Genomic DNA, 27,330 nt, shown 5'->3' with positions numbered 1-27,330 from the left:
GTTGTGTGCGTTCGCTGGAACTGATTGCTGAAATCAAAACAGGGACGATAATAAGTGAGCGCCAGCCAATGAGATTTCATTGCGCATTAGTTCCGCCCACTACTGGAGAACCCGGCAGTTTTTAAAAGCTGAAGAATTCCTATGGAACTCCTTTATTTTGACAGGAAAATATAACAAAGAATATCATTTACATGTAGCACATCAATTCTGCATGTTATGGAAGACACACTCTCACTCTCTCTCTCTCTCTCTCTCTCTCTCTCTCTCTCTCTCTCTCTCTGTGCATGTGAGAGAAAGCGACGGCGAGTAAATTATTTGTATTTTTTAAAAACAGAAGCACTGAAATTTGCCTATTTTATGAAAATTAGAAGAAAAATATTAGTCATATTTTCATGCTCAAAGAGAATTCGCTCATTCATGTATGTGTGAATTCATAGTTTGGTATATGACAATAATAAAAATAAATCATTAATTAAATGTAAAATTCTAATAAATATTTTTAAAATAAAAAAGCAAAATAATAACACTAAAAAAGATGAAATATTTTATTTGTTTAACTGCATATTGTGAACATTTACAGGTATCAGAGAACCATGAACATATGAATGTGTTGTTAACAAAACTCTTACTAAGGTGGTACTTCAAGTAAATATCCTGTGAAGCTGTGCATTAACACATTATTCATTGGATAGGCAATTATTGGTGCTTCAAACCACCCGAATACTATTAAATGATTATCCCATATTATATATATTTTTTGAATTTCTGTCATTTAACTGTAGAAGGGAACATTCTCTCCAATGATTATGTTCTACAGTTTGCTGCGTTCCATAATTAAAGAGGGCTAAAGATGTGCTTGACTGTCTCTCTCTGCTCTCTGGTTGCATCTGCAGTCGTCTAGCACCAACGCATGCTCGTCTTAAGCTTTCAGCATTGTTCAGCACTACATCACTGTACTGCCAGAGAGGAACCTATGTCTATGTCTTGTTAGATGGAAAGATCAATTATTAGCGACATGTGAACATGTACAGGGCTTTGCACATCAGTTTGAGCCCCATCAGCAGGTGGCCAGTTCACCTTCACAGGCTGGTCAATGGATCTCCCTTCCTGTAACTCTATCTCCATCAAACCAGTTAAAAATTCATCACTGGTTTTCAGGACCTCCATGCTCACTGATAATTTGATGTGAGTTGATAAGTTCTCCGCTTATGTTCTGTTCAAAGCCACTTAGAGGTGACATTGATGACAGCCTGTTTACAGGTAATCGATATACTGTACATGCTTCGACTACAGGCCTTTATTCAGAGTCCTAAAACATTACACATTATTAATTATGGTTGATAATTCATACAGTAGTAATTCATTGTAAAACTACAAGCCTGTGCCACTACAGCTCAGGTGTACAGTACGTGCAAAATTTTGTTGGCATTAGTTGATTTCTCGTCGTCACGTAGATGTTTTACTTTGCTGTTACCCTCATAAGAACTAGTCCATAAGTCTGTGTTATGCAGTCCATTTCAGATGCACTGAAAAAATAGAAAAACAGATCCGATTTAATCATATTACTTGCTTTGATTGTGTTTCTCTTCTGAACTTGATTTCTTTACTTCCAATTAATGTAATTCTCTAACATGTGCAATCTGCTACATTATATAATGTATGGTGAATATGAATCAATCAAGAATTAACTGTAGTTCCCAGCATGCTTTGCATGGGACTTAAAGGAGAGAAAAGTTGAAATCAAGTATTTTTTGTGTTTGTTTTTTAGCAAGATTATAAAAGGGGGAGACTTAATAGTGTTTAATGTTCAATTATGTTGGGATTTAGAACCATTTAATTTCACATTGGTGGAGATTTTGTGTGAGAATGGGTACATAAGGAGGACGGATACATCTTTGCTGCTTTCAGGAGCAGACTTAGCATTTAACATGCTAATATGTGCTATTGCACGCAAACAGTTCATTAGCTAGCTAGTATTATTCCTGAAAGCACACGTACATCTCAGAGACGTCTATTTGATATGTGTGTTTACATCTGGAAGACATATTGTTTTAGAGTGTTTGCTCATCTGCAATACTTCTCTAGGACGTTTCCTGTCAGATGTTTAATAGACGTTTAGAAAATGTTTAAGATGTTTATGATTTAGAATGTATGTAAAATTGACTTTTTAAAGATGTTTATCAGATGTTTATACACAGCAGATGCTTTACAGATGAAGTGCTCTTTAACAGACATCTTGCAGATGTACGTGTGCTATCTGGGATCTTATAATTCAAAGATGTTTATGATAGGTGTTAGTATGAAGTCCGTTGTCATATCCAGTGAAACATTTAGGGCCACAATGAGCGGCTCTGCAGAATGCTTTAAGTGTAGCTTTGAACAACCTCTACTGTACAGTAACTAAATAGCAGCACAGGATGCAGTACAGTACAACCATGTCAATTTGAGTTTTGTACTGCTGAAGACAACATAAAGCTATAATGCCCTCTCAGCTGTCAGCTGTTTTCTCTCCATCTGTGATCTGTCCCCGTCTCTCCTCTCTCTCTGTCTTCTCTCAGGTAGCTGAGCAGCTGATGACGCTGGCGTACGAGAACGGTATCAATCTGTTTGACACAGCCGAGGTGTATGCGGCAGGGAAGTGAGTACTGATTTCCCATCATTCATTGCTGTCGCTCTTCATCAACCATAGGGATTTACACTTATATATGAGGAGATTAGTACAGTATCTTTTATAGGACTGTATAGACCTACTTCTCACAGATCTGATGAATCTAAAATGGTTTTCAGGAAGCCAAATCATTGTCTGCTATTAAAATGTCTTTTAACTTTTTTTTAATATACTGTAGCTTTGGCAACAAGGTTCATGCTTCTTAGCGAAGATGTGACACAGTATCAAAGACTGTCGAGACCAAATGTTAAAGTTGAAGAACTGTTTATTTAAAAACTCATAGTGATCGACATCTATTCTGAATATTTGGGAAGTATGTGTTTTCCTAACTATCCGTAGAGGGTACTAATATATATATTAATATAGTAAATATAAATTGTATATAAAATTACAAAATTTAGAATTGTATGAATTTTATATAATTTTTACTATAATATATAGTAAAATAAATATTATATAAATTAATAAAAGTAAATACTTAGTAATAATACATTTGATCATATATAATTAATAAAATAATATTGTTATTTTTATTTATTTTTTATTATAATACATTTTTATATTTATTTACATTAAAAATGTATTATATTTAGATTTATGTATTATAAGTTGCTGAATGCATTACACTAATGTTCATACTTATAACATTACAACTGCTGTTTACTGTACACTTTAGATATCTATGTTTAGAACGACTTAGTGAAAGAAGTTTGTGTTTTGTCAGCAGAATTCACTTGTGCAAGAAGAGAAAAAAAGATGGAAAGGTGAATAGCCAAAACCTGCTAGCTTGCAGTAAATTTAGCAGTGGCGTCTTTATTTTCTGCAATGCCATGGAACTGTAACGTCAGGGAATTGCTGATAAAGTTGAGCGGAAATAGCCTGACTCAGTGCAAATCCACTCAACGGTACAAAACGGCACTTTAATGAGGCAGACCTTATGAGTGTTAAAGGACATAACCTTATATATGTCGTCTGTGTGTGTGTGCAGGGCGTTTGTCGCGTTTTTCATCCGTGTTTCATGCCATGTCAAGCTGGCAATGAGGCTCATGCAGAATGATGAAGACAGTATGTAAATACTTCAGCACAGACGAACAACCCAATCTTTATTACTCATACACAGATACTCGCCGTCTTCACAAACAGTAGATTTACTAATCTAGACTGCTAGTTAAATAGAAGATGAAGACTAGTACTAAGACTAGTTTGTGAGTTTGTCTACTGCCCTCTTGAGCCCACGTTACAATAGCGCTTCGTTTGTTACAAGCTGTCACAAGGTCTCACATTCTCGCAAAGGGATGACGAGGCCTGATGGGAGAACCATTCATGAAAAACACATTGGTCCTGAGGGCAAAAATGTAACATCTGTCATTAGACGTTCTCCCTCCCTTCCACTATCCCCCCTTTTTAAAAATCTTCTCACAGGAGTTTAAAAAAAACTGAAGCATTTTGCATGCGTTTACACTGGGAGTTCCTTTCATATTGCTGTAAAGTGAATGCTTCATTAGCTTAATTCTCCAGAAGCTGAGAACAGGGAATCCCCCAGTGTAGAAGATGCTTTTGCTCACCGACTGTGATGTAAGTGGAGAAGGTTTAGGCTAAAATAATAGCATGATAATTGCTTCTCACTTTCTTGCAGGGCTGAAATGGTTCTCGGCAGTATCATCAAGAAGAAAGGATGGAGGTAAACATATTGATTTGCTGTTTTTAAGGGTTCAGAACATTCTCAGACTCTTATTTAATGCGATTTGCTATTTTTGCGTGCTGTTTTCTCCTCCTCAGACTGTCAGAATAACTGCTGGCTTCGTCTTTGGAAAGGCGCTTGCTTGTACCATGCAGCTCCTGTTAGTTTGTGAATGACTAATGTGGAATTTGCACTTAAGGGGACATTAGCTTTTATTCACCCTACTATTCACTGTATGCAAGCACTGAGGCGAAAACCACTTCCCCTCCAGGGAAAGATGTCTAATTTTGGACCCAAGTTTTTGCCGTTTTTAGAAACATGGCATGACTGCAGTATTCAAAAAATCTTCTCTTGCGAGAGGTGAATATTTTTAGCATGAATTTTCTACAAAAGCCACTTTTTTTTAACATAAAAGATATTTAAAATTCAAGAATAAAATAAGGATGTTATTTTAGGGTTAACATTATAATACATTTTTATTATTTTAATGAATATTTTTTGAATATATATATATATATATATATATATATATATATACACACATATATACATACAGGGTATCTGCAAGATTTTTAAGCTCAAATTTAAGACTTTTTAAGACCTGCACAAATAAAATTAATACCATATGTGACCTTGGACCACAAAACCATTCTTAAGTCGCTTGTGAATATTTGTAGCAATAGACAAAAAAACGTTGTATGGGTCAAAATTATCGATTTTTCTTTTATGCCAAAAATCATTAGGATATTAAGTAAAGATCCATGTTTCATGAAGATATTTTGTAAATTTCCTAACATAAATTTTTATATATATATATATATATATATATATATATATATACACACATATATACATACAGGGTATCTGCAAGATTTTTAAGCTCAAATTTAAGACTTTTTAAGACCTGCACAAATAAAATTAATACCATATGTGACCTTGGACCACAAAACCATTCTTAAGTCGCTTGTGTATATTTGTAGCAATAGCCAAAAAAACGTTGTATGGGTCAAAATTATCGATTTTTCTTTTATGCCAAAAATCATTAGGATATTAAGTAAAGATCCATGTTTCATGAAGATATTTTGTAAATTTCCTAACATAAATATACCAACACTTAGCTTTTGATCAGTAATATGCATTGGACAACTTTAAAGGCGATTTTCTCAGTATTTTAATTTTTTTGCACCCTCAGATTCCAGATATTCAAATAGTTGTATCTCGGCCAAATATTGTCCTATCCTAACAAAGGTTAGCTTAAAAGCTTATTTATTCAGCTTTCAGATGATGTATAAATCTAAATTTTCGAGAAGTTTACCCTTATGACTGGTTTTGTGGTCCATGGTCACATATGAGCAGGGTAGGGCAATGTCAATGGTAACATATTAAACTGTAAAATGACTATAAGAAGCATGAATTACAGTTCAGATACAGGTTTTCACAAAAAAAGTTTTATAAAACAATAAACTTCACATTTCAATCCAGATATTCAAATAGTTGTATCTCGGCCAAATATTGTCCTATCCTAACAAAGGTTAGCTTAAAAGCTTATTTATTCAGCTTTCAGATGATGTATAAATCTCAATTTTCGAGAAGTTTACCCTTATGACTGGTTTTGTGGTCCATGGTCACATATGAGCAGGGTAGGGCAATGTCAATGGTAACATATTAAACTGTAAAATGACTATAAGCATGAATTACAGTTCAGATACAGGTTTTCACAAAAAAAGTTTTATAAAACAATAAACTTCACATTTCAACCTTTAAACCATTTTTAAGAAAATGGATGAGTCAAAAGTATCAATTATTATGTTTATTTAAACTATTATTATCAATCAGTTATTATATTAATTAAATAACATAAATATATTTTACTGTCGTGGGCAGTGTAGAGTAGGGCATGTTGTTTGTCATTTCTCCGATCACAAATGCAGACATGGTTTTATTTTTACAAAGACAGTATAAATCATTATAATCCATAGTTATGTCCCCACTGAATGCAACGAATGCCTCGTTTATAATGGGTTTTCATGTTTTTGAATCATCGCTCCGGCCTCACAGGGCATCACAATATGGTGAGGGGCGTAACATTTCCGTCACACGCTTGAGGTATTCGGCCAATCACAACGCACTGGATAGCTGGCCAATCACAGCACACCTTGCTTTTCAGACCGATGAGCTTTGTAAAAACCGACGTGTATCAGAAAGGCGGAGCCTAGAGGAGAAACAATAATGTACAGTATGTGTAAAATAATGTGTTTTTTTAACCTTAAACCGCATAAACACATTTCATTACACCAAATACACAAAATAATATTCTTTTTAGCAACATCATATCATGACCCCTTTAAGACTTTTTAAGGACCCGCGGAAACCCTGTATATATTCTATTTTAGTATATTTTAAAATCATAATTTTATTCTTGTGATGGCAAAGCTGAATTTTCAATATAATAATACAATATAATATAATAAGCATATTATAGAATTAATTTTAATAGTTTAAAAAAATTTAAAACCCTGGCTATTATGTTCAAATACAGTGGTTCCTGGACTTTTCATTACCTGGAATACAGTGTAACTACAGTGTCATTTCCTGAAGCCTAAATTGACATCGTTGTTTACCCATCAATCATCATCATGATGTCTGGCCCGTCTTTGCCTTTGTTTCGCTTTCAACCACTTTGTCTCCTGTCTTTCATAGACGTTCCAGTTTGGTCATCACCACCAAGATATACTGGGGTGGAAAGTAAGTGCTGTGCCTTTGTCAGATAGAGGTTAACGATGATTCATATCTTTCCCCGACTGTGAGAGCAACAGGGGAAGCAAGTTAATGATAGTCTCTTTCATACGAGTACGAGTGAAGCTGTGTGGGATATAGTAAAGGAAGTCCTGCAGACCCTCACTGGAGAACGATCCAGGTCGAATCCCCCCTCTGAGCTGTGCTCTTTCACTCAGGGCAAATTAAAGGCCAAAGCTGAGCACTGATGTGAGGTCACCATCAAACATTAATGGGTTTAAATTACCACTGTGCTCACATTTGGATAATCATTAGTTTCACATACAGAAACAGTGGCCATATTAACTGTGACCTTTAGTAAATTTACCTGAGGAAGATCATATCTTATAAAGATCTTATAATGTGTGCACCACTGCACGTCAGCATCACATTAAAGTGGTGATGAAACGGAAGTAGTGACTGTTCTTTTTTTTCTGTATTATGTACATCCAAACAAAAAGGATTAGAGAAAAGAAAAAAAAAACTTGGGTGGGGACTTCTGTCCATTGTTTGTTAATTTGATTAAAGCAGATCTGAATACAATCCTGCTGTTAAGCAGATTAAATGATTGGAGAAGTCTGCCATACATCACCATAGAGAAGTCTGTTCGCAGAAATGTCAAGTTGACCTTTTGATTAAAAATTGCAAGGTTTAAAAAAAGTTAAAGAACCATTCACCTTAATAATATTTAAATGTGTGGATGTCACGTTCTTGTTTATTTTTCAGAGCAGAAACAGAGAGAGGCTTGTCTAGAAAACACATAATAGAGGGTAAGTCAAGTTAGAAATATTCATGATTGCATTTTATATTGTAAATGTAAAAATCCACAATGTCATGTTTTAACCCCATAAAGTTCTTCATTCAAGATGTGTACAGTGCTAATTTAATGCTGCATTGTATAATTTAGCTGCTAGTCACCAGCCAGAAATGAAAAGATAAGAAAATGTAGTATAACACGAAAAATGACTTATTTCAGCTTTAAATAGTACTTTGTTTTTCTGACCTTCAGGTCTAAGGGCGTCACTGGAGAGACTTCAGTTAGAGTATGTGGACGTAGTGTTTGCTAACAGACCCGACCCCAACACACCAATGGAAGGTAGGTGTGCTTGAGGGATGCTGGGATAGTTTTGCATCTTTGACTCCCAGCACTGGAATGGCTGCTCACTTAACTGCTTTGCACTGAAGCATGGGACCATATCAGACCAGCCACATAGCTCTCAACACATAAAAGAGATCAAACACATTGAGACCAATGGCAGAGAGTTGTTTAACCTTTAAGGTGCAAAAGTTCCAAAAAGAGTCTAATCATCCCATTAATTTTGTAATAAACTACAACGTCATACAGAATAATGAATCGTCTATCTCAGAACGTTGAGCAGTGAATGGAGCATGTTGTCTAAGTGTTCTGTCAAGATGATTCAATTTGCATCACAGCAGTTGCATCCATTATGCATTTAATGGTTGAGTCAAGCTGTTATTTAGTCGAGGAAGAGTGCATGCTCTTGCTTTTGGTGAGTTTTACAAACGCATTAAATGGACTTTTACATCTACATCTCGTCGCAGTATATCTTTTATAATAGCAAGCAATAGTTTAGAGGGCTAAACAACTGAAGCAGCATGACTGAAAGACCTTAGGTTACTTAAATAGCATATTCACAGCACTATAGCATGGTAATTTTATTGGAGTCAGACCAACATGATTTTGTCACCTCATTTCCTTAAAGTCCTGATTTGCTGATAATGCTCTTCTCCTTAAGAATGGTGAGATATTAAAGGAATACAAGTTCAATGCAAGTTAAGCTCAGTCAACATCTAACTAAGTTAGTGTGACGATACCATGCTGTACAGCTGTGAGGGGTATGTGGATAGATTGATTAATGTCAGGGACTGAGCCTGATGCTTCTGAGGTCATGGTCATGTAGACATGATTGCTCGTGCTTGTGCACAGACCTCCAAGAGTTCAAGCGTGGTCCCATTACCCTGGGATTTGCAGAATCCGCTCTGGTCCAGTTCTGCTGCCTTTTTTTTCTTCTTCAGAGATTTCATTCCATTTGCTGGTTGGTAAACCTCTTTTCACAGTCTTTTGTTTGTTTGTTTATCACCAGGAGATCCATTTAACACTTCAAAATCAAGAACATTCATCATAGAAGGTACATGGTACCCTCAGTGAGCGTTTTGACCTCTTGTCTCCAAAAGCATTTTATGGCTTTGATTTGTGATAGTTTGCCCTCTTATCCTGGTGTGAGAAACCTGACTATGTCCATAAAATGCTGAAGATTTCCAGAAGTTCCTCTTAAACCTGGTATGCTGTAGAATGATTGATTTCTTTGACTATCCTGTCCATCTTGCAAGTGAAATTTGGAGAAGGTCATTGCATCTTACTGACCTGTGATTATAGTGTCTCTTTTTTTGTTGTTGTTTTTTTTTATATATAATTACCATGCATTTTCATTCAATTTGAATATCTTCTCCATTATTAATTTTTCTTAGGAATGTACTTGTCATGTAGATGCCAAGTGGATAATTTATTTTTGGGCTTCGCTTCTTTTTTAAAATTTTTGTTTTCTGTCAGTTCAAACATAGTTCAATACAGTGGCATATAACATACATATTATAATGAAAGGTTAATAATTAAATACATTGAAGCACTTTAACCAGCTTCCGCTCATACTTCGCTTTAGCCTTATCTTTAGATTTTCTTAAAACCACTAAAAAAATATTTTTTGCAAGATGATTGACTGCAGTGTCCTCGGCTTCCCTGCATGTGAATATTTTATTACTGCAAGTGACTGCTCTCTTTTTTGCATGTGTCTGTCTTTGTATTTAGTCTTTTTTTATATCTTCTCTTTGTCTACTAATGGTTTACAGTGATATTATTCATCAATCTTAAAAAAGACAAAAGCTGCTTAGCAGATCCCACTTTAAACTGGTAAATTGCAGATATTCTACTATATGAACACATAGTTTGTCTTCATATGTTAGTACAGATTGGAAATTTGATTTACTATAGGTTTGTGAATGCTGTCCTTTCCTGCCTGCAGTGTTTTTACTTACTAAATAATAGTAATAAGTAATTGGATGTTTTTTTTTCATAATATATGACCTATTTGATTATGTTTGTTTATTTATGTATATATATTTTTTTTTTTGCAGTTTTTATTAATATTTGGGAATTTCTTGTGGTGTGGCCTCATCATTAAACTATAAAATACAGAAATGTGTAACATTAAATTATGTGAATAGGAACACATTAAATATATTGGCATCTAATGTGGGTCTCTAAAAAAGGGAGTGTATAGACCCACAAAATGCATTTTTAAACAAGTAGTTTTTTGGAATCCTTAAAAATGTTACTAATCAAAACTTTTTCGAGAATCTAAGTCTGAAGGAGGGAGACCTGCTACTGCTTCTTAAATGAATGTTTGTGTGAAACTACTGTTCAAAATAATGGCCCATGGTGTGACACCTCTATAGTACTTGACAGATATCTTCTATTATTAACATAGAGTTTTCTTTTAGCCATTTTATCTGGCTCCTTTCTCATAATAGGGTATGTTCATGCAGCAGTGTATAATAATCTCATGACATGAAGTAGATTGTAGGTTGGACCGTGGAAAATTGCTCCTCTGCTAAATGTCAATGAAATGCAGCCTTGTGGAGATGTCATGCAGTCCGGAGTTGCACTCTGATTTATTTTCCGCCCACTGAGAAACTCTTTGAGTAGAGTTACTATAACATGCATAACCTTCAGGCCATTTCTAATGCCCTGTCACTTTGTATAAAGAAAATATGAATAATGGCCTTTGTTGCTCTTAGCCTTTCTCAGAATCTACTTCTGCTCCACTTCCATTACTTTACCATTATATTCATCCTTGTTTTTTTACTGGCTAGGTGTATTGCGGTCATCTTACTCTCTGTCAGATACTCTCTGATCACATCTGCTTTTGTTCCTCGGTCCCTCAATATCTGAGTGTTGTCCAGACTTTGATTGTTAATATTGTGATTGGCAGAGACGGTCCGAGCGATGACCCATGTGATTAACCAGGGAATGGCCATGTATTGGGGCACGTCCCGCTGGAGCTCCATGGAGATCATGGTGGGTTTGAAAGCACAGGGAATTGTTTAGCACATTAAAATAAAGATTTTTTGTTTTCAGTAAAATAAATATTATATAATAAGTATTCAGGTTGTTTCAGCATCTCATTTGCTGTCATTAAAGTGTATTTCGAATAGATAAGCATTATGCAAATTCATGTAATTAAACCATTACTTAGCTACAAATTTACCTTTTTGCTGTATATATATATATATATATATATTCTTATTCATATTCTTGAGATTAGGGACAAAACATGTCCTACACACGAAAGCCCTATTTATGTTAGAAATACTTCAAAATAAAAGTACTTAAAGTTACATCTAAAGGAAATCTGTATTGCTTTTATTTTTTAATAATTTCTTTAGTATTATTTTAAAAACATGCTTTACACTTGGAAATACATGTAATTTAACCTGTCCTCAGCATGAGTTCACAATGTAAAACTGCCAAACAAAGTGTTAAAAAATGCAACAAATTCAAAAATATACATTTATATTGAAAGGCAGTGATCTGTAATGTGTCAAACAATACAAAAAGTAAAACTTGTCTGACAGTGTTGACTTGTAAGCTGACGGAGTTGACAAATGCTCTCAAAACTCTTTATATAGTGATATAATTATGTTTTGCATAAGGGGACCTATTCTAATGTTGTTTCATGATTTTATTTACATAGATATTTGGCCTGATTTACATGCCTTACTTATTTTACAACCTGTCACATGAGATCACGGCAATAGTAAATCCTGATGTAATGGACTTCATAGAGAGCGAACATGCCAGTTGACCACTGCCTTAGTCATGCAGGTCAGGCACAAATACAATTTCATAACTGATGGGGTTTAAAGATCCTTTGGATTCATATTAGGAGCATTTCTGTTGCTGCTACAGGGCAGCTCATAAAAATACTGACCATTACACTGAATGGAACATAAGCTTCTTGTATTTTGTGAGCTACTGGAGACTCAGATTGAGACAACCACTAGAAGGATTATTGTATTAAATTAAATATCAGTTTAAAAATTAGCTAGTTGTCTTAATTTGTTGTCTTGTCAATCAGTTGTTGTAACCTCAGTTGGACCTTTGTCAACTCCGTTAGTTTTTAACACTGTCAGATGAAGGTTTCTGTTAATTTTGAAATAAAGATTTTATTATTATTTTCAATTTATTGTTCTAAAATAGTCAAACATGAACAGAACTACATGATAATATGTCTGTGTTCTCAAAGAACATAGGGTTATATATGTTTAATATTAAAATTAAGAAATGTACGAATTGGATTGTTCATAATAAAGTGAAAACTGGAAAAAAAATGTAGAGAATGTATTTAATCACTTCAGCTCCTTTACTGAACACCATTATTACACAATTGAAGACTTCACACTGTTATTGGGTGGAACAAATTTAAATATCACACTTTTTAATGCGTCTGATGGAGTTGACACAAATTAAGTTTTGAAATGAATTGATGTACATTTTTAGAAAAAAAAAACATTTTCAGAAAAACCTGTTTCCTTACAGTACATGGTTCATTAGCTGAGACCTTTCTCTACAAATATATACATTTATAAATAATGTATCAGTAAAAATAAGAAATAAAAACATGTTTTGTCCCTTATCTCAGGAATCAGTGATATATTACATGACCATATACATAACCACAAATTGCAAATTTGTTGCCATGTTTTAGTTAATTGCAGCTACATTGTTAATTCATTCCTCATGTTAGTTAATCGTGGTCACACTAACTCGTTCACTAGTTCTAGTAAATTGTCTAGTAAAATGTTGTACTAATTTGTTCCATCATTTTAGTAAATTGTGGCCACTTTATACTAATTTGTTCCATTGTTTTAGTAAATCCTGGCACGTTGTACTAATTGGCTCCCTCATTTTAGTAAACCATGGCTATATTGTACTGATTAGTTCCCAAAATAATTCATGGGAACTAATTCTTAATTCCTGGTCACAATAAAAATATTTTTGTCCCAATGTCATCTGCTCTGTTGTTTGGCTAAGGCACTGAAAAATTGTTCTATTATGAGCAGCTCTGAATCTGTGTGTACTATTGTATGTTTTTCAGGAGGCATACTCAGTGGCACGACAGTTTAACCTGATCCCACCTGTCTGTGAGCAGGCCGAATATCACATGTTTCAGAGAGAGAAGGTGGAAGTACAGCTGCCTGAACTCTTCCATAAGATAGGTATGTGTGTTTTCACTAGAGAAGCATCATTTTTCTTGAAATGAAGTAACAGAGTTGATGTAAGGGTGGCTGGTTCATAGTATGTCACAATGTTGTATGTGCAGGTGTGGGCGCCATGACGTGGTCTCCGCTGGCGTGTGGGATCATCTCAGGAAAGTATGACAGCGGTGTGCCTCCTTATTCCAGAGCCTCCCTCAAGGTATTCCTCGGCTAAGTGTTAAAGTCTCTCAGCACTCCTGTTGGTCTGTCCTGACTGTTGTCGGTGGTGGTCTTCATTGATGACTGTGTGTTTTAAATGAAGGCCTTGCTTGAGATCACTTTATCTGATTGTGAAGTGCTCCAACTCATCTGCACATATGCGTGTAGATGAATGCACAAACACTTTTGTGTTTCTCCTCTTTTCTTTGCTTTGATATATAGTGCCTTTCCATACATATTTTACACACAGCCATTGAGTGCTTTTGATTTCCGAATGATTTTATTTACTGTACATTGCATTGTATGCATAAGAATACATGCAGATGTAAGTAGACTGCAACACATGTCCAACATGTCAATAGCAGATTCTCCTGAAGTACACATGAATATTTTTAAATATAAATAATTAGCATGATAATACATGATTGACATGATTAGAATTAAGTATGGAAGCAACAAAATTACAAACATGAAGTAAAAAAACAGCATTAAAATCCAAACGCATACATACTCTATACATATTCCATTGAAAAGTATAAAAAAATATGAAAGTAGCATGCATGTCTTCAAGAATTTATTTGTGGATTAAATTAAATATTTTACAGTTTTGTACTTGTTAATAATTTAAAAATGTCACCCCAAAATTGTAATTCTGCTGTTATTTACACTATACTAAAATCAACATTAGCGTTTAAAAGTTTGGGTGTGCGTTGATCAAAAGTGACGGTAAAGATACCATTTATAATGTCGTAAAATAAATATTAAATAAATTCTGTTCCTTTGAACTTTCTATTCATCAAAGAATCCTGATAAAACTGCATCACGGTTTCAACAAAGAAAGGTTTCTTAGGCAGCAAATCAGCATATTAAAATGATTTCTGAAGGATCACGTGACACTGAAGACTGGAGTAATGTTGCTGAAAATTCAGCTTTGATATTGCAGGAATAAATTATATTTTAAATGGTATTCAAATAGAAAACTTTTATTGTAAATTGTAAATTTTTGCTGCACTTTTAATCAAATAAATGCAGTCTTGGTGAGCACACGAGACTTCTTTCAAAAACATACAATATTATCAACCATTAAAATTTTGAACAATAGTGTATGGGAAAATTCTTTTAAAAAATATTTTTTTGTGTGATCCATGGAAAAAAAATAACAGCATACAATTTTTTAATGTGAGATGTGCTTTCGTCTAGCAGTAAGTATAATAAATTACAACATTAAACAACTTAATTAATAATTGATGTCTACAACATAACCCTGTCCTATTTCTTGTGAGAGCATGATCATTTGAGCAAAAGTTGGAGAAGTATAATGTTCACCACCTTTAGGCAGCTGGTACCCATCACATTCCCACCGCACTATCCCATCAGCACCCGCTCATAAAACATGTTCATGTGGCTGTGTGTGCAGATCTCATTCATTCCATCATTACTTCACAAACACAATGAATATCCAGCAGCTATTCCTGTGGCTCATCAGCCGGTGGCGTGTGGCTCTCTGAGCAGGTGTGCTGTCTGTTTGAAACAGGGCTACCAGTGGTTGAAGGACAAGATCCTGAGTGAGGAAGGCCGCCGTCAGCAGGCAAAGCTGAAAGAGTTGCAGGCCATTGCGGAGCGGCTGGGCTGCACGCTGCCCCAGCTGGCCATCGGTAATTCTGCCTGGGCTTTGCTGCTCTCTCTCTTTCTGTCTGTCTGTCTGTCTGCCTGCCTGGAGCTCAGGACAGGCTGTCTGTCCTCGTCTCTTGCTTCTGTCATGTGTCTTTTTGTCTGGGGTCTTGTGTTGGACAGTCTTGCGTTTGTTAAATGTCTGTTTCTGTTCCTGAACTTCCTTATTAACCAATCAGAGGTTTTAACATAGTCCATTTACGGACCTGATGCCATGGGACAAGGTTTGGTTGACCAATATGGCCCTATTAAGTCATGCTGGAATTACATTATTATTATTGGGGAAAAAAGCATTTTTCTTTATTGAGAGGATCTGTATTTGTTGAAATCTACCTATACTTAATGTACTAATTCACACCCTTTAGAGTTAAATAAAGTACAAAGGTGTACCCTTTGAAAGAATACCACCACAGTGACAGCTTTTGCACCTTTCTTTCGATTGTGTATTTCAGTAAGGCAGAGTTACCTGTGGGTCTTTGTGTTATTATATGTTGTTCAGGTGGTCTCTTCCTATCCTAGTGGGCTGTTCTTGGGTAGAATAAGTTGTAATATGGACCAGACTAAAATTCAAAAATCTGCCAATGTGAGATTATCTTTACACTAAACCTGTCCCAAAAGTGCAGAGGTTAGTGTTTGCTTGATAGGAACAACAAATGATGTCAGTCCAGGAACATGTCCTAGTTGTGTAAAGCACAGTAAGCATTTAAAACATTCAACTGATGACTACTATCATTCATCAAAGGGGAAACACAGATAACTGCAACATTTCAGACAAGGTTTGCCTGTGTTGCTTCAGGTTTTGTTCCTTGAATCCATGCTAATCATTTATACTGTATAACCTTATTTAATAGAGCAGTAAAGGTCAGAGTAACAGCAGGGGTTCAGTAGGCTAGTGCTGACTGATAACTGTAGACCAGATGCACATTGTTTGGCACTTGATGTGACTGTGTGTCTGTTCTTGTGGTGTGATAGTTTTAATGTGATGTGGCTTTCTGCAACCTGTTTTTTAACACGTCAAAGTTCAGCTCAGTTTGAAACAGGATATTCAGTGATAAAAAATGTTGTAGATTTACTGTACAGTAAGACAAGGAACATGCATTAACTTGAATAAATAAGTTGTCCAAACTTAAAACAAGTGAGTTTAATAGCTGAAAATGCGAGCCTAAAATATGCTTCTCCTGTGTGTCGGTTGTAATGTAACAAAACTCAAGTTTATTTTTATAACTTAAAATGCACCTGCTTTAGCAGTAACTGCTTAGTTCAAGTTTAATGCCCACACATGTTAGCACTCTATCAAGTACACCTACCTCCGTCTTTTTTCTGTTCAGTGTTCTGACATTGTTGGTTATATAAAAAGCACACAGGTCTGAATTGCTTTCATCTTTCCTTAGATAATCTAATATCTAGAATTAGCTCTTTTACCTGGGGCTGAATTTCTGGTTGAGTTTTCGAATGGCTTTCACATTTACAGTAGACTCTAGACTCTTTCTGTTGACTGTTTCGAGTGTTTAGAGAGATGTGAAGTATCTTTGCTTTGGTGTGTCTCTAGCGTGGTGTCTGAGGAATGAGGGGGTGAGCTGTGTGCTGCTGGGGGCCTCCAGCACTGTACAGCTGATGGAGAACATAGGAGCCATTCAGGTGAGCCACTCACAGCAGGATACATACATGAACAAAGCTTTTCATTCTGTTAACAGAAATGCAGTAGATGAAATGCTGAGGTTTTTGCAAATGGCAGTGGCACAAGAACAATGTGACATAACAAGCTGTGAAAATTAGCATTAAGTAATTTTTGATACAAATTGTGGTTATAAATAAACATTTTTGGGCAGAAGAAAATATTTTATTTTTAAATCAATAGGATACGTAATGTAATTATAATAAAATAATTTAGAAAATATGAATAATATGATTACTAAATAAAAAGTAATATTACTATTGTAATATAACTGTAAAATTATTGTATTTTATTGTATTACTATTACTGTTGTACTACTGTTGTACTAGCTGTTGAATTACTGTAAAATAAAAAAATTAGTATTTAAAAAACTATGTAGTAATAAGAATTTTATTTTACAGTACAACAAATATACAAATTTCTTCATTTTTAAACGTTAAACTATCTTTAACTTCTATTTTGGAGGTAAACCTCAAGGAGCCCTTAAAAGCTTCTCGTGTTGACAACAGATGGGTTATAAATGCTTGTCGTTACAAGTTTGGGAAGATGGTTGATGCATGTTGCATTCCCAAATGCACATTATAAGTGACTCAAACTCAGAGCAGACACAAAGATGAGTTTGTGCGAAGCATTTATTGTTAATTGTGCCACTCCAAGACTTTGAAAACACTGGGTCATCATGAGCAGCTTGAGTACAAATAAACACATAGCAAGCAGATTAGTCATGCAGCCCTTCTATATGGTGACAATTCTCAATATACAACCTGACATTAAACAGCCCATTATAATCTTTTCAGACAACATTAAATCAATTATAAAACTGCAAAAATGGAAAAGGTAACATAAAAACATTAGGTGCTTGTTGTTAATGAATTTGTAAAGTTGAAAAACACATTAAACTTCAGCCCAACATTCTTCCAGGTTCTTCCAAAATTATCATCATCAATTATACATGAAATGGACAGTATCCTAGGCAACAAGCCCTACAGTAAAAAGGACTACCGGTCTTAAAAGGAAAGCCAGTGACACTGGGTCAACCTGCTTATTTCTCTGAGCTTTGACTGAAAAAACATTGGCTCATGGGACCAGCACTGTCACAGGTCCTGCAGGAGAAGCCTACTCACACACTACTTGAAGTCTGCCGACATTAGCCTGAGAGGAGGCCAAGAACCGCACGGGCAGAAGGGAAGCATGCTCGCATACAAATCAGCTAGGCCGGCTCAATAAGCAGAACGCCGCTCCAACCACCAAGAAACCACCGGCTCACTTCCTCCTCCCCTTTGTCCCCTTGTAGTAAACACTAAGAAGTGCCGTATTAGAGATCCAGAATTTGTACTTACTCTAGAAATGCATGAGATCTGGCCATGGCACTTGCTTTTTTCCTACATGTTGGAAAACAAATACATTTGCGTAAGCTCGCAGAACGTAATGAAGCTGATGAAGCACTTTGGTGAATGCAGAAAGTTACATGACTGAACAAACTAAATAAGGCATTTGATGTTACTCATCTCTGGTTTTATATCAAAATTGTTAGCCAATCTAGTGCTTGTTTACAAGACTTAATTTATACTACAAGCTATATCAATTCTGGCTGTGTTTTAGTTCTAAACATAGAAAGGGGAAGCCATCTGAGTTACACATAATAATGTATAAAGACTGTCCGAAATATTAAATAGAGATCAAAAACAGGCCTCAACAAATGTGCAATATCAGAAAGTGTTTAACTCATTGATCTTTTTACTTTTAAAACCTTTTCTAAGAAGCAAATGACCTAAAACAGTGTAGACACAGTAGTTGAGTGGTGGTCTGTGCTCATTTGTCATCGCTTCGTCGGGCTGAAACCAAAGAAATTTCTGTGCTCGATCTGCCCTGCTGTTACCTTCAAACCACTTGACCACGTGACCTATTGTTTAAAATGTTATTTGGAACTCCTCATGTTTTATGCCTGAATGTTGTGTACTTTAAGTCGTTTTCAATGTATGTGGAAATCTCTGTTATTATTTCTTTATTTTAACAGTTTTCAGAATAATTTTGAGACAAGCCTGTCTTTTTTGAAGGCATTAAGGTGTTATACTATTTGTTGTTATTTGTCAGTTTACCTTGTCATGTTTAATGTTTGTTGTCCTCGTTGTATCTGTTGTGTGCGTCTTAACTACGATTTTTTTTTTCGTCCAATGGCGCCCTCTACTGGCTCGCTCCAAATTAGCCTACTACATTAAATTTTACATTACTCATTCGAAAAAGGCTTTAAATTAACTGTTGCTTTTGATTAATGATAATTTACAATAATATTTGCAAGGCAGTGGATCTTTTCTTCTTAGTGCAATTTATTTTCCATGAAACATAATTCCAGATGTGTCTATAAAAGTGGTAAATCATATCTTGGACATTTTCAAACGAGTAAGCCAGTGATTAGGACAGTGGTAATTTGCTGTCTAGATTATATTCCTTATTTAGTACTAATGCAAAATATTCAGTGCTTGCAACCATTTGTTTAGCATGTTTCATCTGTACCAGTATGTGTATGCATTATGGCTTTTTAAAACCATCAGTGGTGAATGGAGAGCATAACCTGGTGGGAGTGACAGATTCTTTATGGAGTAATTTATATGTGATCATAGTTATTAACTTTAAAATAAATGCCAAAATAAATTCACAACATATCAAGGCAGTTCAACATATTCTGACACTCATTTCAATATGAATGGACTTTTTACTGAATTTATGTATTAAAGAGTTGCAATACAGTTGGCTGCGTGTACATAGTAATGAATTTTAATAATGGCCTATTATTTTAGTGTAGAACAATGCTTATGCTTGGCTGGGTATGAAAGTGTTGACCTGTAGTTGGAATGTAATGCATCTTATAAGGGTTTTGATTGTTGTCTGAGCTACATCCTGTCTTAAGAGAGAAAATGCGTCAAACATACTGTTTAACAAGAAAAAATCAGAGAGATTATTCATAATATTCGTAAGGCTTTTTGAAGTAGCACTTTAACCAAAGACCACAGGATCTTATAGAAGTGGAAGGCGTTACTTCAGTTGCCTTTAGCTGAGGGTCATAGTAAATGTCCTTATATTTGTCATTTTTTATGTTGAGTCAGGCTGCATCTATCGTTTAAGATGTTAGTGGTTTGTTTTTGCTCAGGAAGTCATAATATGTAGTCAGTAATTAGATGGTAAAATTGAACCAGTTTAGTCATGTGGAGGATAAACATCATTGAATGAGAAATTGTTGGTGTACAGTCCCCCTCCTCCCCTGCAAAGACAGAGGTTGTTGATGAAGGAGCCTAAGTTGAATACTTTGCTGTAAAATTATTTTTAAAAAAATAGTCCAATATTGTCAACAGGAGTAACTGTATGTACAGGAAATCTGATGTTTTGAAGCTGATTTGATAAGATTACTGTTTTTTGGTATAACCTATAATTCTGACATTTGTTAACTGTACAATGACCATTACTGTTACAGATATGCATTAAGTTATGTTGATTTCTGTAGATACATAATGGAATGGTTTGATAACATGTATATAATCTAAATATATACTATACTGGTCTTATTGAGCATTATCACATTTGCCTTCATTTATTTTTTCATTGGCAATTATTGCTTATAACATTGTGCTTGAAAAAAAAAATGTAGCGCTTCAAACATCTGAAAATAAATTATTCTAAAATTCTTTAATTTAGTCTTTGTGTTTTATGTGTCTAAAGACCACAAAGGGAATACATTTATTTATTGGTTAAGTGTCCAAAATATGTGTAAATGTGTAATATGTATGATATGCCCTTTTTTCCTCTTAAAAATCTATTGTAAATTATTTTAGAGCATTACAGGGTGCCAATAATTTATTATTATTTGTAATAAAACAAACAGTATTTTGTTCAGAAAAACAGAAAACAAAGCATAAAGACATTTTTTTTTGTAAATCTAAAGAATTATTGTTCAATCATGCAAATGGCAAAGTAATGCCAGTATTCTTGTACTTATTTCTGCCCATTAAACATCTTAAGTGCACACAGAACAGCATAATTCTTTAACTGCAGTTAGCAAAAACATTCTTTAAAAATTCAACGCCTATTTCTATACCCCTTAGAGACGCTGAATCATGAATAAAACATTTGTAAGCTTCCAGAAAACCAACCATTACAAAACAAAGAAAAAGCATCAACCATGGTTGTTTAAAAAAAGTTTTAAGTGCTATCTTTGGTCGTGGCTTAGCTGCAGAAATATTGAAATATAAATTTTCTTTGAGTTCATAGTCTGCACTGAGAATGCAAATCACACTTCACAAATGCATAATGTGGAGAAGGTCCTGTACAAAAATAAAGCTGTAGCAAAAACCCTAAAAGGACAAAACACTGGTTCAGTATAACAGGAATCATAGTGATTATAAGGTTTACAGTACAGTTTTCTTTCAAATAAAATTGTACACAAGAATTCACACATTAAGCATACATTCATACAGTACACAGGTAAAAATGTACTCCAGTTTCATATTTTTTGTATTACTTGAAATATGGACAACATACATCAACGCCTAAATATTATACACCGTAGTAACAAATTTGCGCAAAATTCTACTTAAATGTTAAAGAATTGACAACGTTCATGAATGATATTAGATAATCAAAGTCTACCGACAATTCCAAATATCCACACTCAAGACAAAACCTGGGGTTAAATGGATACAAAACCATAAAATGAGGTTATATAAATGATAGCAGAAGTCTGGGTGCACTATCCCTTTAAGCCCTGTTTAAGATCACAGTGACAGTGGGATTCACTTCAATTTCAGGTGAAGCGAAGGCCTTGATTTGGTGCTTTTCTTGATTAGAGTTAAACTGAAGTCATCAGGAAGTTCAATCTCCCTGAGCAGAACTGATGCTGAAAAAACTCTTTGAATTTGTCCTCATCCAGGAGGAACTTCAATATGAATAGTCTTCTCCATTTTGGACTTCATGTTGTCCACTTTTCCACAAGAAAGTATATCATTTATTGACTATATAATGGAAGTCTCCACCTTGGAAGTTTGTCCTTGTTAGAGTCATCTGACGGTTTGGTGGACTTTTGTGTTCAAAGATCTAAAAAAAAAAAAAATGCTACAAGCCTTCAATTTTAGCCAAGAGTCCACTCACAAATTCAAGCCAGGTCAGTTTACAGTCAGTGAAACTGTCGGTGTCTGTTATTGAACTGGGTAAGAAACCGTGAGATTGCTATACTGACGAGTCCTTCCTTTTGCTTCTGCTAGTATTCTGAATAGACATGAGCCCTGTTATTAAAAAAACCATTACACAGGAAAGTTGTTATTTGAGATTGCTGTAAAAAGTGAAGGTTATTGTGAATTACCAGTGAAATTACCCTCTTGACAGCTCGGCCCGACCCAGCTGTTAAGACAGGTGCAGCGTCCATTGCGTGGATTGCATTGACCTCCGTTGTGACACTCACATCTCTCTGAGCAGTCAGGTCCAAATCGATTCACTCCACAGTCTGATGGGAATGCAAAAAGACATTTTTGACTAAAGAAAAAAATTAAGTGACACAAATTCGGTGGAGGGCTTACCTATATCACAGCGAGATCCCATTTTCCCAGGTGCACACAGACACCTGCCACTGACAGGGTAACATGGTGTGTCTCCGTCACAGTCACATATGTGGACACAATTAGGCCCAAATTTGCCTGGATCACACTCTGAAACATAAACATACAGTTTACATAATATTCAGATACAATAAATGTGTGCATATATACATGCGTACATGTACAGATATATGTATGCATATATATACATAGTACAGATGCATTCAGATGTATAGATATGGACTATCATTTATCATTAAAAAAATCTATACTTTTACTCAGCAAGGATGCATATGTTTGACTGAAAGTAACAGTAAAGACATTTACAAAATTCTAATATTTCAAACAAATTTAATTTTTCGAAATCTTTTGCAAAGACATTTGCAAAAGATTTTTAAAACTTTCTATTCAAAGCATTGTTATAAAGACATTGATGATAAAACACCGATATCCTCTGCACCTCTATCACAGCGGAGTCCTTGATAACCTGGAGGACAGAAGCAGCGGCCAGTTGCAGAGTCACAAGGTGCATTGGCACGGCAGTCACACAAAAGCTGGCAGCGATGTCCATGGAAACCAACAGGGCATGCTTTTGATTAAAAAAAAACACCTGAATCAGAATCATTACAAAATGGACTAAAATTAGATGAAACAGATGCTGTGTTTTCTCACCATGTTCACAGAGGTGTCCGTAGTACCCAGGAGGACAGTGACACTCGCCCGTCACTCTGTCACAGGTGCCATTATTTTTACAATCACATACTTCCCTGCAGTCAGCCCCATACCGGCCTCTGGGACACTCTGATCAACACATTTAAACAGAATTTAATAATCTATTATTTCCATTTTTCATAATGTAACATTTCTAAATTCATTTTAACATTTATTTTATATTATTATTATATAATAATTATATTATATATATACTGTATATATTATAATAGTATTATAGTATTTCATTAATTTATTTTAATAAACTACATAGATATATTATTTTTATAATATAAAAAATATTTTATCAATAAATTATTTCATTTATTTTAGAATTTTACATTTTGTCTAAAAATAATTTTTGGCTTATCAATATTTGCTTGAATTTTTTATATCGCTGCATCCTTAGTCACACTGTGTTTTTATTGTATTGATAAAAGCTGCATATTTTGCAGAATTTCTATGTTCGGGTGAACTGTGCACAATCAGCTGACCTCGATCACAGCAGTTTCCTGTCCAGCCCAGCCCACAGGTGCAGTTTCCTGTAACCACGTCACACAGTCCTCCATTACTGCAGTGACAGCGCTGAGCACAGTCCTCGCCAAACCAGCCCCTAGGACAACCTGAGACACAATTACTCTTCATCGGCTTATTTCATACAAATTCAGCAAAACATTAGTCAATCCCTTCAACATTACTTTTATCAGGAATACAGTCAGACCTTTCCCACAGTCTTCCCCTCGCTGGCCTGCTTTGCACACGCATCTGCCTGTGACCGGATCACTCCTGGCCCCTTCACCACACAAAGCCACTCGTGCACAGTCTTGCCCGTAACGCCCTGATGGACAGGCTTTAGAGAGAGAGCAGTCTGTTAGTGATTACACTAACCTTTTTTAAAAAAAATTAAAAATTCTGGAAATGAGACAATATTTGTTAAAGAACAATGATTAAAAATGGTAAAAGTGTGACTGACTGATATTGCAGTTTGGTCCAATGAATCCCGGTGGGCAGGTACAGCTGCCAGTGCTGGTCTTGCACACTCCTTTATTCAGACACTGGCACTCCTGCTCGCAGTTGGGACCATAACGGCCTACCGCACACTCTAAAACAACAAGGCATCATGGGTACAACATCTATGCAGTAATCTATGTAGTAATAACGATTTACTTCTTTAAAACTTTACAGCATGTGAATGTTTCTTCAACAATGGGCATTTTGGCCACTAATACAAATTACTTTTAAACATGTTTCCTGTCTTGCTAAGACTAATTTCATAGCTTTTATATCCTAAATACTTATAATTAAGTAACATGCATAATTTGACAATTACAGATCGATTGGAAATTACACACAATAAAGTTGTATTTGTGATGGCAATGATGCCACATTTGTGTGAATTGTGTAGGTTTTTTAAAGATGTAATTAATTTAAAAGTTTTTGATTTCATAATCTAGGGCAAAGATAAAACAAAATCTATATATTAAAAGGTGTTTGAAAAAAATTTGAATAAAAAAATTATAAAAACGTATGTATGTAAAAAAAGTTTTTAATACGACAAGAATAAAAAGAAAAAAGATCAAATCTGTTAGTTTGGTAACAAATTACAATAAGGTTCCATTAGTTAATGGTGTTTAATGCGTTAACTTACATTACCTCTCAATGAGCAATACGTTTGTTACAGTATTTATTCATCTTTGCTGACATTAGTTAATAAAAATACGACTGTTCATTGTTAGTTCATGATAGCTCAGGTCCATTAAATAATATTAACATACAACTTTTGATTTTAATAATGTATCAGTAAATGTTGAAATTTACATGAACTAAATGAACTATAAAAGCTTTTATTAATCTTAGTTAATGTTAACCTCTTTGTAAAGCCATTCGTTTTAATAAAAATCAACACCGGTGACACAATAGTGCCTGTATACAAATACATAAAAGCATATTTTACCTGTCTGGTGTACTATTCGGAAAATAATTAAAATATTTTTTTCCATATAGCCATATTGTTACATATGGAATCCTTACTGTTCATCTCAGTATATACATAGGACTTATTAAGATGAAAGAAGGTGAGATCATGAAGGGCACACCTGTATCACACTTGCTGCCATGATATCCTGGAGCACAGTAGCAGACACCAGTGACGGGGTGACAGAGCTGATTAACCTCAGAGCACTGGCACACCTGATTACACTTCAGTCCAAACATGCCTGACTGACACACTGCAGAGCAGAGGAACAAAACAACCTTTGAGATACAGGACACATCAGGATTAGTGTTTAACAACTGATATGCTGTCAAACACATTTCAACATAAGTGTAATGAGATCAGAAGATAATCACTCACTTCGCTCACAGCCGTTACCAGTAAACCCAGGTGGGCAGCCACACTCCCCGGTCACATGGTTACAGGAAGTGCTGCCAGGACAGTGGCATTGCTGAGCACATCGCTTCCCGTATGAACCTGGTAAACAAACTGAAAGAGCACACATGAGTTACAGTATGCTGGATCTGCCAAAAGGGGGCAATCTGACAGATAAAAACAAGATAGCCATTGGGGAAAATTACTTTTCTCGCAGTGCAACCCTCTCCAGCCTGCAGGACACATACAGGTGCCAGTGATGTGGTGACATGGGGCGTTATGATCACACCTGCACTGCTGCTTACAGCCTGGACCATATAAACCTTGAGTACATGCTGATCAAAACACACAGAATGAGAATACATATTCTTCTTTGTGGTCAGTTTTTAAGCAGACATTATAATGACTACTGAGGCACTGTGATGCTTTTTACCCATCTCACAGTGTGAGCCCATCCAGCCTGCTGGACAGAAGCACCTGCCATTCTGTCGGTCACACACTCCTCCATTCTCACACTCACACTTGTGTTGACAGTCGATGCCGAAGTGTCCCAGAGCACATTCTGAACATAAAACACAGGAACGAGATGTTTGAAAAACAAAATTGCCAATTTGCAGCTGAAAATGTTTACATATTTTCACTGTTATATGAATTACTGTAAACATTGTTGTGTATCAAAAATGTCTGGTTTATGTCTAACCCTGTTCACAGGCCACTCCAATCCATCCACTTAGACATGTGCAGTGCCCACTGATTCGGACACATGACCCTCCATTCTGGCACAAGCAGTGCTGGTGACAGCCCACACCATAGAAGCCAGCTGGGCATTCTTGGGAGAGAAAAAAAAAACAGACAAAGATCATCTCTTTCATGTGAACTTTCAGTTGAGCATGTTTCTGATATGAGTGCTGTCAATCAAATTTGATTAAAATAATTACAAAATGGAATGCCTAATCAAATTTATAACATATATGAATATATTTGTACATTTATTATTATTATTATTTATTATTGTTGTTATTATTCATAATAATAAACATAGCGTTTTTATTTTATTTTTCTAGGGATATCAATTTAACGTTACTTCAGTACAAATAAATATACAAAAATAACATGTTATTTGTATAACTGTTATGTTTATAAACAGCTATATAGAACACAACAGAATGAAACCGATTCCAAAAAATACAGAAAAGCTTATATGTTCTAAACTTAACACAGTACCTCAAAAATGTGTTCAAGACAAGACACTGAAAAATACACATAGGAATAACTTTATTTTACAGTCCTGTTCCACGTGTCCATACTATGTACTTATTATAGCAATTACAATAACTGGGTTGTAAATAGGTACTAACCCAGAACCTACCCCTAAACCTAGCTTAAGCCATGTAGTTACCTTATACTACCAGCACTTTCTTGGGTAAGTACACTGTAAATACACATACTGTAAAATAAAGTGCAAACTATATATCTCTATGTGTGTGTTATTAATAATAATAATAATGTTTAAAAGTTTAAGTAAAAAATAAAAGTGTTTTTTTTGGCGCTTCTTGGTCTTACCCCATTTTTTATGAAGCTATATTAAGTTTTAAATAATTCAGCTTTAGATGCCTGGAATCTGTTTTATTTTGTTGAGCTCTATATAGTATATGTAAAATAACATGTTATATATATATATATATATATATATATATATATATA

The 27,330-nt window shown here is 35.0% G+C and overlaps 2 protein-coding genes across 3 annotated transcripts in view; one reads left to right on the top strand and one right to left on the bottom strand.

The window, feature by feature from the left end:
- Positions 1 to 2,562: 2,562 nt before the first annotated feature.
- LOC107593386 (voltage-gated potassium channel subunit beta-2-like) lies at positions 2,563 to 20,512 on the top strand. 2 transcript variants are annotated; one of them, XM_016283093.1, is made up of 12 exons: positions 2,563 to 2,638; positions 4,305 to 4,349; positions 7,050 to 7,094; positions 7,851 to 7,894; positions 8,134 to 8,220; positions 9,230 to 9,274; positions 11,135 to 11,220; positions 13,301 to 13,421; positions 13,526 to 13,620; positions 15,154 to 15,274; positions 16,840 to 16,928; positions 17,887 to 20,512. In XM_016283093.1, the coding sequence occupies exons 1-12, from the start codon at positions 2,574 to 2,576 to the stop codon at positions 17,974 to 17,976; spliced, it is 933 nt and encodes a 310-aa protein (XP_016138579.1). In that variant the 5' UTR covers positions 2,563 to 2,573; the 3' UTR covers positions 17,977 to 20,512. The 2 variants fall into 2 exon arrangements, with proteins under 2 accessions (XP_016138579.1, XP_016138580.1); XM_016283094.1 differs by lacking the exon at positions 9,230 to 9,274.
- A 1,134-nt stretch (positions 20,513 to 21,646) lies between these two features.
- megf6a (multiple EGF-like-domains 6a) overlaps positions 21,647 to 27,330 on the bottom strand; it is a 64,774-nt gene continuing 59,090 nt past the window's right edge. Inside the window, exons 24-36 of the mRNA XM_016283140.1 lie at positions 26,327 to 26,455; positions 26,060 to 26,188; positions 25,833 to 25,961; positions 25,612 to 25,740; positions 25,355 to 25,486; positions 24,232 to 24,360; positions 23,980 to 24,108; positions 23,753 to 23,881; positions 23,220 to 23,348; positions 23,008 to 23,136; positions 22,530 to 22,658; positions 22,328 to 22,456; positions 21,647 to 22,238 (exon numbers count right to left, since the gene is read on the bottom strand). Of these exons, the coding sequence (XP_016138626.1) occupies positions 22,183 to 22,238; positions 22,328 to 22,456; positions 22,530 to 22,658; positions 23,008 to 23,136; positions 23,220 to 23,348; positions 23,753 to 23,881; positions 23,980 to 24,108; positions 24,232 to 24,360; positions 25,355 to 25,486; positions 25,612 to 25,740; positions 25,833 to 25,961; positions 26,060 to 26,188; positions 26,327 to 26,455 (1,607 nt within the window). The 3' untranslated portion in view covers positions 21,647 to 22,182. The remainder of the gene's footprint in view (positions 22,239 to 22,327; positions 22,457 to 22,529; positions 22,659 to 23,007; positions 23,137 to 23,219; positions 23,349 to 23,752; positions 23,882 to 23,979; positions 24,109 to 24,231; positions 24,361 to 25,354; positions 25,487 to 25,611; positions 25,741 to 25,832; positions 25,962 to 26,059; positions 26,189 to 26,326; positions 26,456 to 27,330) is intronic.

The sequence above is a fragment of the Sinocyclocheilus grahami genome, unplaced genomic scaffold (assembly GCF_001515645.1).
Source record: "Sinocyclocheilus grahami isolate Dianchi unplaced genomic scaffold, SAMN03320097.WGS_v1.1 scaffold170.1, whole genome shotgun sequence".
In the NCBI taxonomy this organism is placed as follows: Eukaryota; Metazoa; Chordata; class Actinopteri; order Cypriniformes; family Cyprinidae; genus Sinocyclocheilus; species Sinocyclocheilus grahami.
The sequence above is the reverse complement of the archived record's forward strand: the minus strand, read 5'-3'. Positions and strand labels throughout refer to the sequence as shown.

What these genes read in the sequence shown, in the direction of transcription:
- LOC107593386 (XM_016283093.1), top strand. Translation starts at nt 2,574, where the DNA reads ATGACGCTGGCGTACGAGAACGGTATCAATCTGTTTGACACAGCCGAG. An exon ending in ATTCCAGAGCCTCCCTCAAG is followed by an intron (nt 13,621 to 15,153) that starts GTATTCCTCGGC and finishes TGTTTGAAACAG; the next exon opens with GGCTACCAGTGGTTGAAGGA. An exon ending in GCTGCCCCAGCTGGCCATCG is followed by an intron (nt 15,275 to 16,839) that starts GTAATTCTGCCT and finishes GTGTGTCTCTAG; the next exon opens with CGTGGTGTCTGAGGAATGAG.